The 21,897-nt window shown below is 37.0% G+C and overlaps 1 protein-coding gene across 1 annotated transcript in view; it reads left to right on the top strand.

The window, feature by feature from the left end:
- The window catches only part of zgc:162707 (UPF0524 protein C3orf70 homolog B), a 29,492-nt gene extending 7,834 nt beyond the window's left edge, over positions 1 to 21,658 (top strand). The window contains exon 2 of the mRNA XM_030124947.1: positions 19,166 to 21,658. Within this exon, the coding sequence (XP_029980807.1) occupies positions 19,166 to 19,875 (710 nt within the window). The 3' untranslated portion in view covers positions 19,876 to 21,658. The remainder of the gene's footprint in view (positions 1 to 19,165) is intronic.
- The last annotated feature ends 239 nt before the right edge of the window (positions 21,659 to 21,897 follow it).

Below are 21,897 nucleotides of genomic sequence, written 5' to 3'. Positions count from 1 at the left end.
AGTTTGCATGGGGGTGTTTGTTGCAATTCCATTCCACTGTGAGTGTACCTGTACATCTACATGTGACAAATAAAAATCATGAATCTTGAATCTTGAACCTTTCCAGCACATTAACAAACACTGTTCCCTGAAAAGCAAATAGGGAATTTAGTATGAAAACATTAACATAGAGATATGCTTGATTTGGCAAACTCAGACTGCATCTGCTGCATTTTAAATAAATAATGGTTATTCCAATTTCAGACAATCACATTCAATTTCAGAGAGAAAATAAAATGTGACACTTATTTTGGAAAAGCTGTGATTTGTGTCACCTTATCTTTCACACTTTTTATTTACATGTGGACATGCAAGTACCACATTAACCCTTTATAGTTCACTCATAGAAATACTCTGAAATCCTGGATTTCAACCTTAGTGTGTTATTGGAGGACATAACAACACTTTATGACTTTTGTGAAATTTTTCCAAAATTTTTTATTGTCATGTAGAAAATCAAGGTCAATGAAGTTACCATATTTGGTTCCTTGCCTGTAAGTGGCGCAAAAAAAAAATATCCAAGAAGTAGGCCTGTTTATAAAAAAAAATACAAGAAAAACACATACTGTGAAAGGAGCATTTTTTTCTTTTTAGAACATTCGAACATCACTTTTAGAACATTATAACAACATAAGTGCTGATCCAGACACCTGTCAACCTACATATTATCCCTCTGAACATCATTACTTATGTTAGTACCATTACTTCATGGTACCAAACAATGTGTGCATAAATGACCAAAAATAGTCACTTGCCTTATAAAGGGTTAAGATGAACATGAAAAGCTCTGAAGTGGTCCTTGACAAGCATTAAGGTTTCTTTTTGTGCACACAGGGATGCATTCTTCACTTCAGAGACTAGACTAAACAGTAGATTTAAAAGCAGCTGTAAATGTGGAACAGCCTCCGGAGGCATGAAACAGGAAGCAGGAAAGGAGTTTCACATGATGCTAGGTCAGTCCATCCCCTTGGCTGAAACCTGAAACTTGTGTTTTTGCTTGGGCTGCAGCCCTTTTGTCGGTCAGATTTACACACAAAGAGCAGCGGAAGCGCGAGTGGACCGTATCCACCAGCCAAATGGGTGTAGCAGCTGTAGCGAGGCATGATTACAATCTGCTATAATAATTGTTTTCATTCACATTGATGCTGCTTTGACCTGGTGTGTTGCTTTTAGAATACCTGCTGCTCAGTCTGCACAGAGACAGCTGACTTTGGCTAATATACACAAAAAAAAAATTCCCACTGAGGGGGTTGTTAATGACTCAGCTGCTACTGACGCTTTGATATGAGCTTGATATTAAAATGACAAGGTTGTGGTCATTCATCTAAATTTTTGACTGATGAATTTTCCCACAATGAAGTATTTAAACAGATATTTTCTTACTCTCTGGGAGGTGACAGTGGGGTGAAATTTTTTGGACAGAGTGATGTGGAATGCTACCTGAAAGACAATGTGAGATGGATGGGCAACATGCTGCATTATTTAGACAGACGGTTTCTCGTATTAAAGCAGACTGTGTTGCTGTCGGCTTGCCATAGGCCCAGTGCAGAGCAGAGGAGGTATGCAAGATGGAGATCAGAAGTGGGAGCAGCTGACTTGGAGATCCTTATACCTCCTCCACTGTGTTCCCTCCTCTGCAGAAAGAATCTCTGACTTCACAGAAAAGAAATGCCTGTGCTCCCTTTTTCTTATTAACCCCATGAACTTTTGTTTTTTTCCTATAAATGCCTCACGAGTCTATTATATCACGTTCCCTATCTGCTAGATCCAGCCCTACTATGCATTAAAGCCTCTGAGTGATTTTTCTTTTTTTTTTTCCTAGCATCATCGAGCGAAAATTCCACAATTACTTTAGTAATTCAAGTGGCCTGAAGCAAGACTTCTTCACCTCCTCTTGACACCATTTACACACCCTTGACGACGGATAATCACACGTTTTTAGAGTTGAGATTGTGAGATGTGACTCTACTGAGGCACAGAAGCAACATAGCAGCTCCAATAACTGTGACATTACGGCTTTTTTTTTTCCCTTAAGTTTTAACTGAAATTTTATAAACACAGTCACCAAAAACAACAAAAAACGAACAAACAAACCTTGTACACTACGCAACACTACATTCACATTATTCAGTCCTTCCACCATTCCGGGTTCTTTGATCAGTCCATTTTTTCCATTTTTTGTCCCTTCTTGTAATCGCAGTTTGTGAGTTATTTTTTCCCATTGTATATACCTTTAATAATTGTGATCCATTGGTCCTTTGTTGGTGGTTCTGTCTTTCCCCAGTTCCTTGTAATAGCTTTTTTGCAAGCCACTAAGAGGATATTGTGGCTTTATTATCCACTGTGACCAGATACATTTTTCTTCATTTCTTTGTGTTTTCAACACTTACACTAAAATTGCATCAGTAGGCGTTAAGAGTCACCTTCCAGTGTTTTAACTGCACATACAGGGGTTGGACAAAATAATGGAAACACCTTAAAAAATCAACAAAATATAATTTAATATGGTGTAGGTCCGCCTTTTGCGGCAATTACAGCCTCAATTCTCCGAGGTATTGATTCATACAACTTGTGAATTGTTTCCAAAGGAATTGTAAGCCATTCTTCAGTTAGAATACCCTCCAACTCTTTTAGAGACGATGGCGGTGGAAATCGACGTCTTACTTGAATCTCTAAAACTGACCATAAATGCTCAATAATGTTGAGGTCTGGGGACTGTGCCGGCCATACGAGATGCTCAACTTCATTAGAATGTTCCTCATGCCATTCTTTAACAATTCTAGCTGTATGGATTGGGGCATTATCATCTTGAGGTGAAGGTGTTTCCATTATTTTGTCCAACCCCTGTAGTTAAACTTACACACTAACCTTTATAATGAAGAGTGGGTATTTCCTCCTGGTGTTTACATCTCCCTTAGCTAGACACCTCCTACATCTCCCAGAATGCCTCTGTCAGACCCCAGTGAGCTTTCAGCATCATACAACGGATAATCACATGTTTTTAGAGAGTTGAGATTGTGAGACGCAACTCTGCTGAGGCACAGAAGTAACATAGCAGCTCCAATAACTGTGATATTTTGATGTTTTGTTTTGTTTTTTTTTCCACTTAAATTATGAATTATTGAAATTTTATAAACACATAGTCACCAAAAACAACAAAAAACAAACAAACAAACCTTGCTTGGGTACACTACATGACACTACATTCACATTATTCAGTCCTTCCACCATTCCGGGTTCTGTAATCAGTCGATTTTTTTTCTCTATTTGTGCTTCTTGTAGTCATAGTTTGTGAGTTATGTTTTTTTCCATTTGTATATATTCCTTCAGTCATTGTGATCCATTGGTCCTTTGTTGGTGGTTCTGTCTTTCCCTGGTTCCTTGTAATAGCTTTTTGCAAACCACTAAGAAGATATTTTTGCTTTATTATCCATTGTGACCAATTCCATTTTCATCATTTCTTTGTGTTATCAACACTTACACTAAAATTGCATCAGTAGGCGTTAAGAGTCACCTTCCAGTGTTTTAACTGCACATAGTTAAACTCACACACTAACCTTTATAATGAAGAGTGGGTATTTCCTCCTGGTGTTTACATCTCCCTTAGCTCCTTTACACCTCCTACATCTCCCAGAATGCCTTTATCAGACCCCAGTGAGCTTTCAGCATCATACAACGGATAATCACACGTTTTTAGAGGGTTGAGATTGTAAGATGGGACTCTACTGAGGCACAGAAGCAACATAGCAGCTCCAATAACTGTGATATTTTGGCTTTATTTTTTTTTTCACTTAAGTTATGAATTATTGAAATTTTATAAACACATAGTCACCAAAAACAACGAAAAAACGAACAAACAAACCTTGCTTGGGTACACTACATGACACTACATTCACATTATTCAGTCCTTCCACCATTCCGGGTTCTGTAATCAGTCCATTTTTTCCATTTTTTGTCCATTTGTCCTTCTTATAGTCACAGTTTGTGAGTTGTTTTTTTCATCGTTTATATTCCTTTAATAATTGTGATCCATTGGTCCTTTGTTGGTGGTTCTGTCTTTCCCCAGTTCCTTGTAATAGCTTTTTTGCAAGCCACTAAGAGGATATTTTGGCTTTATTATCCACTGTGACCACATACATTTTTCATCATTTTTTTGTGTTTTCAATACTTACACTAAAATTGCATCAGTAGGAGTTAAGAGTCACCTTCCAGTGTTTTAACTGCACATAGTTAAACTTCATTGTAAAGGTTAGTGTGTAAGAATGGCTATTTCCTCCTGGTGTTTACATCTCCCTTAGCTAGACACCTCCTACATCTCCCTGAATGCCTTTATCAGACCCCAGTGAGCCTTCAGCAGCATTTAATGATAACATGATGAAAGGATTTCCCATCCACAAACAATACCAGCCATTCTCCTTCCTCAATGTGCAACATGTCCTGTGGCAGCGTATTATTCAGGTCTATTGAGGCGCCTGTCAGAGGAAAATATTGTGTGACTTTCCTCTGCAGCTGGTTTCTGTCAGTAAGTGTAAAGTGGTAGGTCTGCAGAGGAGCTCCCACTGTTTGATACCAATGCACTGGATTTTATGACATTTTGTGCTTCGGATGATTGACGTATTTTAAAATCTACTCAACGTTTATGGGAGGAAGCCAAAAATTTCTTCAGTGTGTTGTCAGCTGAGTAGCCAGTTTTCTATAAGAGGCTAAAAATACGCATCAAAACAACACAAACTGCAGAACAAGTCAGTTGAGAGTTGGGTATCTGTTATTGAGGTTAAGGGCTAATCTTTTTCAGCTGAACCCTAACACTTTAGTTGCAGTCTAAAGAAAAAAAACGGGCTTCAAATTCATCATGCTAACAAGTATGTGTGTCTATCCAGTCCTCTGTGGTTGTTTTTTCCTGCCACAGAGCTCAGATACGATCTAAAACTAGCAAAACCACACCACATTGTTTCACTGACATTGACATGCTCCTTCACAGCACTATGTGATATGACATATAGATCATGTGATGATAAATGAACGTACTTGTTGTGTCACACATCATACAATATTTCTCATCATCTAGTCAGTCTCCCACGCATCAGGGTCACAGACAGGAAATACGCATGAAGGAAACACATCAAACACAGAAGAGAGGGAATGTTATAAAGCATGTTTAGATTGGTTTTAGTGCTGTACAGTTAATTGAACTGTAATGGCAGTATTAGTTTGTGCAGTTATATAATCACAAAAGGCTGTGATTGAAAGGGCAAGGATGAAAGTGCAAAAATAGAAAAAGAAAAAAAATACAAGCTCCTTTGGGAATATTTAGAGGTGCTGAGTAGAGAGATACTGTGTAAAAACCGTAAATGAAGATCAAACATTTTTGTATTTTATTAAATTTTATTATTTTTTCTAGTTTAAGGGTTTTTTTTAAAATATATTTATCAAATTTTCATTTTCAAAACAAAACAAAACTGCTCAGTCAAAACAAAAGTAGAGACTTACAGTCAGCATAGAGACAGATTCCCGTCATATTCATATCTGTATAATATAATAAGAGTCCATTTTAAGAGCAGATGAAAGCCCGAGACAGAATTGAGGACACATTTTCCTTCAGTATAGTCCAAGAAGGGTTTCCAAATGCAGTGGAATATTTCAATCTTAGAGTGTGCCAAGAATGTCAAAAAGTCAAGTGGAATGTGCTCCAATATTAGCTTTCTCCATGCAGAAATGGTAGGGGATTTATCAGACGTCCAATGTAGTAATATATTCTTTAGGGCACAAAAGGTTCAAATATTATACAATTCACTATTATGTTTATTATTAATATGTTTATTTGCAAAGGCAAGGAGAAGAGATAAAGCATCAAGATAAAGGGTGTGTATTGGAAGAATCTAGTGATACGATACAAATTACAATACTAGGATCACAATATGACATATCATGATACTGTTAAAAAGGCAATTTTTTGTTCGTTTCTTTTTTTTAAATGATTATTTCCTTGAAGAATTGAATTACACCCGAAATATGCACAAATACTAAACACATTTTTATTTGATCAGAACAGGATCTAATGCTATATCACAAAATTTTCCTGTGTTAAAACTTAAATTATGTTTCACAGACATTACAGATTAAGATCCTGTTCAAATGTTCATATTCTATTAGTTCATAACTAACATCATAACATTATTTTTGTGCAGTCCCAACAAAGGAACTAACAGCATTTAATAAAAGAGTGTTAAATAATAATGAATAAAATATAAACAAAAAAGAAAAACAAAAATGAACCTCCACAATATCCGCATTCGAATAAATACCTAAAAATATCAATACAGTAGTTTCTAATATTGATACAGTAGTATGAAATGAAATATCGCGATATATTGCAGAACCGATATTTTCTTACACGCTTAATCAAGATCAGTGTGGGTTTTAATAATTTTTCTAATTTCAAATAGGACAGACTCCCAGTATCCCTGAATCTTGGGGCATGACCAGAGACAATATGTGAGGCTGTCTTCATGTGTTCTGCATTTAGAACACTGTGAAGAAGAGCCTGGTTTGAATTTAAATACAGGGTTTGGGGCCAAGTGGGCTCCATGTAACAGTTCAAGTTGTATAAATAATGAAACTCCAATTTGCACTCTGCACATGTTACAACATAAACCCACTGTAAATCTCAACCCATCGTTGTCCTTGTCTTTAGTCAAATGTTTGTTTATTTTACGTCTATATTTAAGTGTGTTTGGGTTCATGTTGAAACTGTGCATTGTGAGCAAAGAGAAACCGAAGCCAAATTGTTCATATACTTGGCCAATAAAGCTGATTCGGATTCGGATTCTAAAGTTGTAAAGCCCAAGAACAATTGCAAAAGGTTGTTTTTTAAATGAGAAATCCATTAACTTGATCAACAAGCAACTAAACTATAATCACAACTGTAGTATTCCCAACAATAATCACAGTAAAATGTTTTCACCTAATGACGCAGCCCTATTTTCTGATTCTATTTTTTGACAACATGTATATTTTACACATTTAACCTGTTTGCAACCATAATAGAAAGGCATTTTTGCCTTCATTTATTTATTTATTGCCCTTTTACATTTTATACATAAATATTTTATATACACAGTATGAAATATGAAATATGATAAAAATGTTTTTTGTCAGTTATTGTCAATAATCATCATAATAAACATTTCTTTAAATTTTAAAGCAGTGTTTTTCAACCTTGGGGTTGGGACCCCACATGGGGTCACCTGGAATTCAAATGGGGTCACCTAAAATTTCTAGTAATTGATAAAAAAAAAAAAAAAAAAAAAAAAAATTATATATATATATATATATATATATATATATGATGAGTTGAAGGAGATAATCCTAATACATAAAAAACATGACAAACTCTGAAGCTGAAACTGCAGCACTGTGGTTCTGTTTATCTGTCAAATGTTCATTGTGGTCAGTTTCAGATGCTGCAGCTCTTTCATAATTCATAGTTTGAGTTATTATTTGTTCAGTATTAATTATCAGTCTTGTAAATCCAAACTGGACTGACTGTACATATCCCGACCAAGGAAAATAAAATTCTCACTTTGTGCAGTAATCTACACCTGGCTTTTCTGCCTCAGTCCATAATAATATACATTATATAGACTAAATGTTGTCTAAAATTAACATTTATTTGCAACAAAGTATCCATACTAACCCTTACATATTTAAAAACAAATTAATTTTAGCAAAAAAAAAGTCTCTGTTTTGAATGTCTGGGGTCGCCAGAAATTTGTGATGTTAAAATGGGGTCACAAGTCAAAAAAGGTTGGAAACCACTGGTTTAAAGTCTCATTTTTTTCCCACTGACTGAGGCATGAAGATATAATTTATTCATTTATCTTACTTTTGGCCAAAAAATGGTGCAGATGTTATTTCACATGACATAAAACCAACATAAGTACAACATGATTCATGCTTTTTTACAACACACACAAGCTCAACCTGCCAAGGCTTTTTATTTTTTTGTCACTGACCCATAAAACAAAACAAAGATACAGTTGGGATTTCTGAAACCAGTGACAACACTGAGAATACTGTTTGGTTTGACGTTGGTGAACTATGCAAAAATGTTGTATAATAGATGTTAAGAGGTGTATTATTATGTTCTTGTAGGCTATTAATATTCAACCAGGCTTCAGAAATACCACATAAAAAGATCTGTTTTGTGGAATAACAGCTTCTTTGTGCAAAATGAATAATAGAACTTTTACCCTTTAATGAACTTCATGCTACTGATTTCATGCTACTGCTTGGAAAGTTACACTGGAATAATTAGAAGTGCTGCTGAAGACCTTTTTATGTGGTCATTTTATGCAAGATTTCTGGTTTAAAGGTGTTACTGATGTTGCTCAGCCTTTCCATAAACCAAGGGACTGGACTTTAATTTGAGCCAGTTTCACACATACAGTCCTGGTACTATAAAGACTCACTAGTGCACGAAATATGTATTGATCTGCAGCAGAAAATAGTCCTCAAAGACATTACTGCTGTTATAATAACTAGCAGTGAAGTAGAAAAGTGTCAGGAGACCTTAAACTAGAGAAAAAAAGAAAAAAAAAAAACCTGGTGAAATGTCCTGGCGGTGGGGTGTTTTGCAGGTTTGTCTTTTGTGTGGACATCTGGTGCTTGTTAGTATGGAAATATAAACACACACAGGGGGCAGAGGGAGGGCACTGAGGCTGCAGAACAACTGTCGAGTGAGGGCTTCAACACCGGACACTACAAAAGCAGAGAGTCCCAATGAATATCAATATGGCCTGTTACTGCGTTGGCAGAGTTCACTGGCTGTCAGTTACTGTTACTGTAGCCTTGTGGGGCTGTTTGATGTTCATGCTGGTTACACAGACATGGTGACACCAAGTTGAAAACAGTGTTTAGAAGGGAAATGATTTCAACTGTAGTAGCTGAAAGAAAAATGTACTTTCACACATAAACATCTGACATCAAGTAGCTTTAAAGTAATGTTTGCTACTTGTGCTATTACTATTTCTGTGAGTGTGTGTTTACAATATAATCCACTACATGTGTGCTAAATACAAACTAATATAAATACAATATGCAATCTGCTATAATTTCTAATCATATGTAACCGGTGGTGTCGGACTCTACGTTGTGTTCTTTTTAAGGACGAGACCCACACGTATGTCTTTGGAGGCAGTCTCCGTTTATTGTTTTTTTTTTTTCTTCGTTCCTGACAGAAGTGACAGAACACAAAAACCTTCGGTCAGCGACCCCCTTAAAACAAGCTCCTACACAAACCAAAATGATATAGAAATGTGTTTCAGCACATTATAAGCACCTCATACAGCTTGAACTAGCCAGTTCATATAAAAAAAATTAAATTAGCAGAGGCTAAACCAAAAATTTTCATGAACTGCACGGCTGCTTACCTCTCCCACAGAAATCCGGAACAAAAGGGAAGAGGCAAAGGCATGAAAACTCAGGTTATAGCGTGCAGTGTCACACAGTAAATTGCTCGTTGGGGAGCAGACTCAAATTAAAAGTTCCACATACTGACCCGGCGGCCCACAGTATCAGGTACCAACCAAAAGAAATGAAAATAAAATGAACAGATTTTGTGTAATTATAACAATACACAATATCATATACGTACATACCCACATTGCTGTGAAATAATTGACCCTGTTACACATATACAAGTTTCCTTATAATTTATACTATATATGACTATCTCAATTATGTTTTTTATGCAACTGTCACAACAAAATTAATTTGTATAAAGATATAAAATATGCATTCCACTACATATTAGCTAAGGCATCTAAGCTACATTCTATCTCTATCTAGAATTAATATCTTCCCTCTTCCATTTACTGCTTCAGCAGATTTTTTTTTTTTTTTTTTATATACATATTTTTTTTTCCTAATGATTAATATTTATAGATTTTTTCAACTCCTTTGTCAAACCGTTCCACAAGTTTGGAGGATTCTGTTGGGTTTCTGTAAATTGACTTAGAGTCTGGTTTTGACCAACTCTATATATAAAATGTCAAGAGATAACTTTTTTGTGATCTGGCGCTATATAAATAAAATTTGATTGATTGAGTGATTTAATTGGTTTTCCCCTGTAAGTCGCTTTGGAAAAAAGCGTAAAAAGAAGAAAAAAAAAAAGAAAAAAAAGTTCACCCCATATATTGTTTGGCACATTCTGGTCATTATGGTTCATATGTTTTTTCTTTTAACATTTTTTTGGTAGTAGATTATTTCGTGCCTTGTAGGCTATTTGTGCATTATTTGTGAAATTTGACCAGATTCATAAATTTCAGTTTGTTTGTCTTTAAAAATAGTGGATTTGTGTGAGCTCGATAAATTGATGAGCAAAATTTTAACTGGTTAGCCTTCATTAATCTTCAATTTGTCATATTAATGTGTATTTATGTATGAACTCAACTGTGAATTTACCAAACCTGAGGCTGATTCTGCCCCCCTCATTAGTAAGATTTATCGCCCACATGTGTAGCTTACCTTGTTCTAAGGCAGTGTTTTTTAACCTTGGGATCAGTACCCCATGTGGAGTCATCCGGAATTCAAATGGGGTAACCTGAAATTTCTAGTAATTAATAAAAAAAAAAAAAAAAAACGTACTGATAAAAAATATATGGTGAGTTGAGAGAGACAATCACAATACATAAAAGACATGACAAACTCTGAAGCTGAAACTGAAGCACTGTGGTACTGTTTATCTTTCAAATGTTTTCTTTGTGCACCAATCTCAACCTGGCTTTTCTGCCTACGTTCATAATAATATACATTATATAGCCTAAATATCATCTAAAATTGACAGTTATTTGCAACATAGTATAGCAAACTATTACATGATCAAAAACAAATTAATTTTAGCCCAAAAAAGGTCGGGAACCACTGCTCTAAGGGCTGACGCCAACCGTGATATTTGTAATTTAGTGCAATCGAATTCTATATTCCGCAGACGTCTTGTAAATCTACTTGTTGTGCGCCAGACAATCTGTGTTCCATCTAAAGGCTTTGAGGACAATCTGTGTTGATATAGTGTTAGCCCCATATGTCTGTCTGGTGTTTTTTTCTGCCTATGCATCTGTCTGTCCCCCAGTATTGCTCTCAGTTTTTCAACCTCCAGATGGGTGAATGCTATTAGACATAATATGCTAAAAACTAAATGTCAACACACCGTTCTCTACGGTTTTAACTGTCATTTATTGCGGCTGCCTGAATAGGCTCGCATCGGTCCGACTACGCACCATTGACTTTCTCTCATTAAACAGAGGACTGTGACCATTCCCCTCTTATCTTTAACAACATTAGCGCCTTTGTTTTGTGTTAACAATGTTTTCAAAGTATATGACGATCAAGCTTTACTTACCTCTTTGAAACACTTCACATGGATGGATAATGCAGCTTTGAGGCTCTAATAACAATCTGGTCGCTTGAAATTGGTTAAAGCTGTTCAATTAAATTTTAACATTACTGCGCTACGTTTGGGATTATAAACACTCTGGGTCTATTCAACAATGCAAAACCGAGCTACTTCACAATGTTGATGTCGCTGGATGTTTTCAGTGGAACCTGGGAGAAGGTTTTGATTGAGCAGGTCCCCCTAGCCCGTAAAACGAAAGACAAGGACACAGAGTGAGAGGAAGTGATGCGTAGGCCTGTCATCTTCTGTAGTTTCTCTCTCTCCGGGGAACCAGTTAAACACACATCTGAGCCACAATATCCAGGCAGAGTGGAGGCAGTGGGCTGCAAACAATGAGTAACATTTGGAAGCAGTCATCTCACACAATCACCACGAGCTGGCAAAAAGGAAAACTTAACAAAGGCATTAGAAATGTGTATATGAATGTAGGCTAGTGTAAAATGTGAATGACACAACCCACAAATATACGTAGGGTTCTTTTATTTCTCGACTATTCTCTGATATGAGAGAATAGAGAACAGTGGGAAATGAATTTGGAGTTATAGTAACGCTACACTATGCTTTGGTACAACAAATCAGAATCTAGCAGCATGCATGACATAAATATATATAAATATTGTACATAAATGCAGCATATAATCCCTTGTCTGTACATCTAGTGCATGAATTTAGCACAGGGGTCTCAAACTCATTTTCTTTCAGGGGCCACATTCACCCGGATTTGATCTCCAGTGGGCCAGACCAGTAAAATAATAGCATAATAACCTATAAATAAATACAACTCCAATTTTTTGTCTTTGTTTTAGTGCAAAACACCCCCATGAAATTATGAAAATACTTACTTTTATAAACTATCCAAACAAAAAAGATGTAACAGCCTGAAAAAAACTGAAATTTCTTAAGAAAAATAAGAGCAGTTTTAACAATATCAAGGTGACTTTATTTGTACCCGTGGGTAGATTTGTTTTGCAGCAAGCTCTCGCTCACTGCCGGTCGCTGCGTGCGCAAGCGCCCAACACAAATCCTTCGAAAGAATTACAGTGGAGATAATGCAAGCACATCCATCACATACATAAGACATAAGACATTATAAACACAGTACATGTGGTCACGTGATGGAACTTTTTCAATGGATTTGGTTGTGGGAGGGGGACAGGAAGAAAAGAAGAATGTTGTGAGGCAGACAGAGATGGGGGGGGGGGGTTAAATGCGTGTATGTGGTGAGTCCTTGAAAGTCTGTTTGTGTATGAAAAATAAGAGACTCAGACTTCTGTCCTTTATCAGTTCATTCAGTCCTGAATCTTGGCCTTGGAAGGATGTTTTGACTGCGAAGGAACAGATTAGACCAGAGTGGCTCCAACTGCTTTACCGGCTCCCAGGAGAAACAGAATTAAACGGGGAAAAATGATTTGATTTATGCTTAATTTAGTTATAACTTAATTTTTGTTATAACTGGGCCTCAGCATTACTCATCACTTCAGAGCAGGTAGGTCCTGCACAGTTCGTCTTTTTACCCTCAGTCCCGCGATTTGCCAGAGCGCATCCACAGTCTGTCCAGCGATGTAATCCAACTTTTGTGTGAGTCCACAGCTCATGCAATCCTCCGACTGTGCCACCATCCGCTGTAATACCTTCACGTTGTCACTAACCACTCCGAAGTGCTCCTTAATTTCGATTGATAGCAGCGGGGTCTCTATGTGGGCTGCTGTCTTTCCAACTTTGCGATAAACCAGGGCAACTCCAAGACCAATTAGATGGTGTCCTGTTATCAAAAATCCAATCAGGTAAATATCAATCCTCCACCGACAGAACCCACAGCCATACTACCTCCACTTGTTCCAAGCGTCGATCGCATACTGTAAAAGTTCTGTCAGGGCAGGCGGGCTCCTCCAGATGCCTTTGTTCCTGGGTGAAAAAATCTTGTCAATTGCGCTGAGTGTCCAGTTGATCAATTCCATAATTTAGTTGTTCAGGAGTACAGCAAGCAGGGGATCCAAAGACAAAAACAGACAAGACGCAGAGGCAAAAGCAGGAGAAAAAAGAGGAAGGCAGGGACAGCTCAGAAACACGTCTGCTCTCGACAGAGGACAGGAAGGAAGGCCAATATTATGCCTCAACTTATCATTTTTATATGTTCATTATGGATGAGATCTACAAAGACGCTAAACACTTAGTAACAGGCAGAAAATTGTTAAAATTGTGCTTAATTTTCTTCTAACATTTCAGGTTGTTCATATTTGTTCAGGTTATTCACATTTTATTGTTACAGGATAGTTTGTAAATGTAAATATTTTCATAATTTGATGTTATTTTTTTGCTCTAAAACAAAGAAAAATATAAAATTGTCATTATTTATAGGCATAATGCAATATTTTTTTCACATCAAACCAAATTGAAAATATGGAGTCATTATTTTTTGTAGGTTATTATGCTGTTATTATTTGACTGTAGATCATATTGGTCTGTATGTGGAACTTGAACTAAAATGAGTTTGACAGCCTTGACTGTGGAATTTTTGCACTTTGCAAATTCATCCCACGGGCCACATTGGAAACTTTGGCAGGCCGCATTTGGCCCCCGGGCCGCATGTTTGAGACCCCTGATTTAGCAGATAACAGTAGTGTATAAATACAAGATATGAATAACTGTGATGGTAAAACTAAAATCTGCAATGGTTTTGTTTCTTCTAGTGAAACAAAACTAAAACAAAACCAAAATGAACCATCTGGCAAAGAAATATCAAACAAAATGTGCACCAAATACTCCCTTTACACAGTCACTGTTATAGCTCCTGGTGGCAAATGTTCTTGTATTGGCAGCAAACAGACAGAAAAAAACAGGACCACATAAGAAAAATATAAACATTATATATACATTAGTCTCAGTACCTCATAGTAGGTTTACACAATACATATTCTCAGTCATAAAATAAAGATAGACATTCCCGAACAGGGATTGCAAGAGTTGCTAGCCTAGAGGTCCCTTCCAGCATCATTCAGCACAGGAAGCATTTAGAAAGCAACCTCACCAAAGTGAATCATAGCAGAAAAAGGCTTTTCACTGGTTTTTCTCTATAGTGACCTGATCCTTCTTGAATTATGCATCATTTCCACATATGATGTTTGTTAAATGAAAGGATGATTTTACTAGTCAAGAAAGTTGGAGTTTGTGGAAAAAGTGTTGACCTATCAGGCCTTGAAAATATCTAAATATAAAGACTACACGCCAGAACATTGCGGAGGTGACATCAACACAATCTGTTCAGAGTCACAGAAGATGTCTGTGCAGCTTCATCATAACCAGACTGTAATTACTGTCACCTCATCTCTTAAAGGAGTGATATTTTGCTTTTTTAAATGGAATTATGTATTTTAAAACATTTCCCTGAGGTCTACATAAACTGGAAATGCTATGTTTGGGTCTGAATTCTTCATTAATTCAACTCCACAGGTCCACCTTCAGCCCTATTTCTGGGTAATGACACCAGAAAGGTTGTTTTGAACGCTGGCCCTTTAAATGCAAATGAGCCACTTCATGCCCCGCCCCTTCCAGGTTGTTGAATGTGCATTCTGTCCCGTTCAGCCACTTGTAATTGTTAATACAACCAACATCTGAACGTTTTAGGTAATCGGCTCGAAGTTTGGACATGTTTTCTGTTTTTACTACAACCGCTGCTGCTGATAAACAATTATGGCGTACATGGAGAAATGTTCATTATATGTGCAAATGTTGTAATGTAACTAGTTATGAAACGTCACAAATTAAGAAGGAACTGAAACGGGTTGTAGAAATCCACTCGATTTTTGCTGCAATGAATATAAAGATAGCTTTGCAGCACCTGTCGGGTTAAAATTCAAACTTTTTGAAATATTAGGGTCTAAATACACAAATGTACCAAAGACTAATAAAAGTGGGTTCAGCAAAATATGACCCCTTTAAAGGTTATAGTAAAATACACTAACGCAACGTCCACTTTGGTGTTAGTAATGTGTATTGTTTGTTTATTCTTTATTTCGAATACCAACATTTAAAACCAAAAACATAAAAGAAATATATTCAAAAAGGAGCGTGATGAAGCGCAACATATATTCTCCCGCCCCCTTTGCCACATCTTCCTCTACAGACCACGAAGTCCCGTGTCAGCACCACAAAATAACTTAAAAATCATACACATATCAAAATAAATTCTGACCATTTCATAGCAGCATTCTTAAAGCTCTCCATTACTCCCATATTATATATTACATTGCATATCACAATACGTTTTCCATAATCATAATTTACTATACTTGACATACAGTACATTTCTCTTAATACAAGTTTAACATGAATCTAGATATTTCTTTACTATCTTTGCTACAAACTGTGACTTTCTTGACTTTTAAAATTATCTCATAAATTGAGAAACATTACAACTCAAACAGAATAAAAAATATATAAAATTCTCTCACCATTGACTTTAACCAGACTGGTCCTTTTCCCACTGGGCTTTATAAATATGGCCCTTTTATATGAAGTGATTTAGATGTAAAACAGCACCATGTCACATTCTAGCAGTAAATGTTAAATTCTCTAAGTCTTTTCTGCTTCAGTTTCTTGAGATTAGAAGTGATTGTTGCTCTGTTCTCTGAATGTTAAACTACGCTACTCTGCAGATGGAGGTGGATGGGCAGGTGTATTTTTTTTAGCTGTTGGCAGCGTTGTGATGTGAAAATTGCAGCCACCCTCAAAGGACAGATGATCATAGATGATCACAGTCGCCCTGTTCATGTGCCCCCAGTCCATTTTTGTCAACTTTAGCTGACAACCATGTAAAATTTCTCAGCATGTGTTTACCTCATAGGTTAAATGTATTTTATATGAGGGAAATAGTTAATATCTGATCGCAAATATGTGCAGAAATGCTTAATTTTACAGGAAAATGATGTACGTAGGTATTTTTTTGTGAGTTTTAAACACATTATTTCCACATTAAACAATCTATAAATAGCCAGGTGAGGTGTGTTATATATTTCTTTTACATGTGAACTTACTGTTTCTAACAAAGATTACATTAAGCATTAAAAACATTACATTACTACATTATTACATTAAGACCACATGAAGCGAAGTCCATCATTTTATTCAGTGTAATGGTCAGTTTCATTGGAGTGGCATCATATTAGTACTAACATCCAGCTATATGTCACTAAATGTAATGTGAATAAAACTCTAATACACTGCCTCATCTATAAACATTTCAGCCTAATCTCAGATTTTTGTCCACAGTGTGAGGGAAACAAAAACTCCCATGATCCCACACTAATTCATAGCATATTAAAGGCTCAGAGTGTAAGATTTAGGGGGATCTAGGGGGATGTAATTGCAGGCACTGAATACAATATTCATAATTATGTTTTCATTAGTGTATAATCACCTCAAAATCAAAAATGCTGTTTTTCTATTAGCTCAGAATGAGTCATTTATCATGTTCCATTGAGGTCTCTGAGTTGTATTTGTATGTTTCTGCAGTAGACCAGAAAAGACTTTGTTTATTGTCTGGAATCCAGTGTTAAATTATATTACAATCATTTTCATCATGTTTGAGTGAGGAGCAGAATTAATATCATTTTAATGAATGAAACAATGGCTCCAACACAGACCTGTTATATTCTGCAGTTTTTCGTCTGTTTTTTTCACATTTTGAGCAGCCACCATAGAGGATCTGCTGCTAGATATCACTAAGCATTACACACTGAACCTTGAAACTACATCTCTTGTTATTGTGTCATAAATGTCACACTGTGGGTTTGGTTGATTCATTTATTTGGCATTTATACAAAGAGACAACAGATAAGGAGCCATGCTATTATTATTGCAATCCACAATTATATGAATTACATTTTCAGAGGGTATACACACACACACACACACACACACCTGCTGCTGGGATAGCACTATATTGATTAATTTACTTTATTTATGTGAAATAGAAATAATGGCCTCATGTAGCAACATGCTCTTAAATATCTCTTATATTTTGTCTTAATGAAAAAATCAACTCTGGATGCACCAAACATTCTTACCGTCTCAGGTCTGATGAATGTTGAATCTCACTTGATCATAAATGGGATGGGCGTGGCCAATTACCACATGTAACGCCCACTAAACACCATAAAAGGGCAGATGTTGTACTGTGTGCAAACAGCTGACTTTGGGTCAGCAATTTCAGACACCAAAAAAAGGAAGAACTTTTGGGGTTATGAAACTGAAATACTTTAAAATCAATTCAAACAAAGGAAATGTGATCTTTCAGAGTGTCAGTACTGGTGTTACAGGAACAGCAAAAACACAGCAGTGGAAATCTATATGATGCTGTGAATGTCAGCAGTGGAACAGAGTTACAGAGAAAGAGGTTTGATATAAATCTGATCTCTGACATGTTCTCTATAGTTTTGCAGGTAAAAGTACTAAAAAAGGGAGATCAAGTAGGTTCTGTCAGACTCTTGCAGAAGAAAAACTATGGTACTCCATCTTGCCACGAATAAAAAATATTAGTTCATGAGTGTAGAGAATAGACAAACAAACAAACAAACAAACCAACATGTATGGATGATCATCAGGGTCTAAATAAATTCTGTTTCACTGCCTGTTGTGCTCAGAATTTTATTAAAAATTGTATTTTTTCACTGCAGGACAGAAGGCCATCTTTTTTTTTCCTTGCTACGAAAATCAGAAAGGACTTAATGCAGTGGTTCCCAACCTTTTTTGGCTTGTGACCCCATTTTAACATCACACATTAATGGCGACCCCAGACATTCAAAACGGAGACATTTTTTTGCTAAAATGAATTTGTTTTCAATCATGTAATAGTTTGTTATACTATGTTGCAAATAAACATTAATTTTAGACAACATTTAAGCTATATAATGTATATAGTGCACCTTTTTAAAATTTTTATAAGGAAAAGTGTGTGTTGTTTTCATTATAATGACACATCTATTTAATCATTACAACATTTTTTTTTAATCAATTACTAGAAACTTCAGGCGACCCCATTTGAATTCCAGGCGACCCCACGTGGGGTCCCGACCCCAAGGTTGAAAAACACTGACTTAATGCATCTCCCCCTGTTTTATTCATTTATGGACTTTCATGACAAAAACAAATCTGAAGGACAGCAAGTTAAAGTGAAAAATATTTATTTCCATTGTGATCCAAAGATGTCCTTTTTTTTAATTATTTATTTTTGTTTTTATTTTTTCTTATACAAAGATCCATACCAGTCAGATGCTTCATTTCAACTGACGAATAAGATATTTTTTAACCACAAATTTAATAATTAATCATAGATGTTCCTCTAAATCATAAAAAAAAAATCTGAGTTAGATTAATTTCTGTGTTCCTAAAATGTAAAATATGTGTTTCTGTGAATTGAACCAGTGCTTTCTGAGCTGTGATGTTTTTCTCTTATCTTGGTAAAATGCCCTCGACCACTTGTAAAATTCAATCTTACCTGGAATAAGAGCAAAAATAAGAAAATATTGGTAAATGCTACAAATCTATGGATACTAACAAAAATAAGAGAACGTGTTCATATATGGTTTCTTACAAGGCCCATTGTCTCCAATCTGCTTTTTTTGCTGCACAACAATAATCTTTTGGGTTTTTTTTTCTTTTTCTATTTTACAGGCAAGTATGTTTACCAGCCCATGACCAATGTGTGCCAGCTGCCCAGCACCGCCGTGCCCCCTGTCGGGACAGAGTACAGTAACACCATTGACCTGTCCGTCTCTCTGGCTGAGCGCTTCCTCAAACTGGCGCCCTGCTTCCGGTCCCCGCCTCACCTTGAGTCGCCTAAGTACTGTGTCATCGCAGACCTGTTCGTCGACGACTACATAGTCAAACGCATTAACGGGAAGATGTGCTACGTGCAGCGCCCGCCGCCGCCTCTACCAGAACCGCCTCAACCTCCCACCCCTCCCCCGCCCGCTCCAGCTACACCTCAAATGCCGCAAAATCAAAGTCAGCCTCAACAGCAGGTCAAGCCGGCGCCGGGCAAACATCACACGCCTGCACCTGCGCTTGCGCCTGCGCCAGCGCCAGCGCCAGCGCCGGTCCAGCAGGTGAACACTGAACACAAACACCTCTCGCCTGTGGACAAGGTAAAAGGACCCAAAATGGAACACTGCTCCTCTCCGTCCAGCTCCGAGGACTCTGGGATCAACGCTCTGGGTCTGCACTACATGGAGTCCTGTGAAGATGAGAGCGAGGAGGACGACGAGTTGAGCACAGACGGGAACTCCAGCCCGGGAAGCCTCTGGGATCAAGACGACTGTTCTCTGCTGTCTCCTTCAAAGTCAATGATAGAGATCATCGAAAAGATCGAAACGACTGTGTAACCGACAGCACGGACATGGACGCCGGCTAGAAGGGAGCGCGATCTACCGAGCTGAAATTTATTAATGAGAATAACACTCTAGGATTTATTATAGATGGACCGATAGGAAGCAAATTCCCCCACCCCCTCTATTGCTTCAGGAAGGTGTTGTTGGACTGTCTGGAGCTGAATTAGTTTTTCTGCAGGTGACTAAGGACTGCACATCTGTACTCACACTTAGCCTCTGTCCACGTCCCCTGCATGGAGAGAATTTCCAGACCTTATTTCAATAAAAGCACAACAACACTATCAAGCACACACCATGTGGACCAAATAGATGTCTTTAACTTGGCAATTACACAGCGAAAAATCTAAAATACAGCAGAGTTAAGAGTAGGTGTAGAGAAGGTGAGACTTCTTTGACAACGCATACATCATTGCGGCTGAATTATGTATGAACACAATTGTTTTGAGTAGGTTTCTTGACGATAATGAGCAGCGTGGTCATTCTTAGTCATCCATTCCTCAAGCAAATTCACTTTAATTCTGCCTTCGAGTGGCCAGAAAGCATGCCATTTCTTGTTTTCTGGTCAGTGGCTCCACCAACACATATTAGTGAGTCTGACACTTCAGCTTAATAACTCCAAGGTCATGTGCCTCTCATGAGCCTGAAGCACATCAGCCTTTAAACCTGTTAATTACCCTGCTCTGAGCTGCTGAAAAACACCTGCATTTATCACATTAAAAAGGTCCACGTAGTTTGTCTACACTTTACTGACACCAACACAGGTCAGTGTTCGACAATCAACGATTACACAGAAGCACATTTCTATGCTGTACCTGCCAGTGACGACCAAGGATACTTATTAAAATATTAATAAGACGCCAACACGCTGCGTTGACCGTTTCTTCTGGTCAGGCTGAACAGTGTTTGTTTAAGGTTAAATGAGGCGTTAAGTCAAACATGACTTATTGGCCTCAATTAGCAACCGCGATATTAAGTAACATGGACGTGTCTCTGGCACCGCTACAGTGTCCTGAAACAGCGCAGAGACCCCAGAGAAGAGGCATTATACATATACAGTAACTTATATAATGAAAACTGAGTTGTTGTTTGCTTTTTGGGCTTAAGAGTGAAATGTATTGTGTTGCCGGCTGTAAGTCTGGGAAGGTAGGCTAGAAATAAACCATACAGGAACTGTGTTTCACAATTGTTTTGTGCTATAAAGCAGTGAAAATGTCACTTAATGCACCTTTAAAGAGAGATTAGAATATGGAATAGAATGGTGAGTACGTGTTTTCATATTGTGATGGACATAAAGATATAAGAAATGCCCTGATATATATATATATATAAATATATATGACAATAGTGGACTGCCCCTTGTTAGTAAGTTAGTCAAATAAGGCTGAGCTGAGGAAATGTTTTTCAGTCTCTTTTTTTTTTGTAAATGTTTAAAGATTTGTTTCCTTGGGAGGTGCACAAATATTCACAAATATGTATCGCTACAGTGCTACAAACACTAGATGTTTAAAAGTCATTTTGCATGACTGCTTTTATTTGTAGAAGTTCCTCAGTTGAAAAAAAAAAAAAAAAAATCAACAATTTGTGATTCAGAATGTGCAAAGAAATGTAAAAATCCTGTATCTGTTATTCAAAGAAAATGTTTCTATTCATGGATGGCCCTTAAAATTACTCTGAACACAGTCCCACTAAATGCAGATCAAAACACGTCTTATGTTCTTATTATTGTTATATTATTTTCATATGAATAAATCTTAATTAAACTAATTTTTTCCACTCAGTCCTGTCTTTGTAGCCGGTGGTTTAATATGCATGGACCTTTCTTGTGCAGAATAGCTGATTTGACTGTCTGACTGAGTCTAAATCTTCACTGAAATGCACTTAAACTTCCTCCACCTGACACGCAGATGACTAATCCTCTCTGGAGATTGGGTGGAATGGTAAAGTAAAGAAAGCGTCGCTGAGTTGGAGTCATTACTGAGGCATTACTTTCGTTGGGGTTGTTCTCTGCCATGTCTT

Source organism: Sphaeramia orbicularis, chromosome 21 (assembly GCF_902148855.1).
Source record: "Sphaeramia orbicularis chromosome 21, fSphaOr1.1, whole genome shotgun sequence".
NCBI classification, from domain to species: domain Eukaryota; kingdom Metazoa; phylum Chordata; class Actinopteri; order Kurtiformes; family Apogonidae; genus Sphaeramia; species Sphaeramia orbicularis.
Note: the sequence above shows the minus strand (reverse complement) of the source record. Positions and strands in the feature narration are given on the sequence as shown.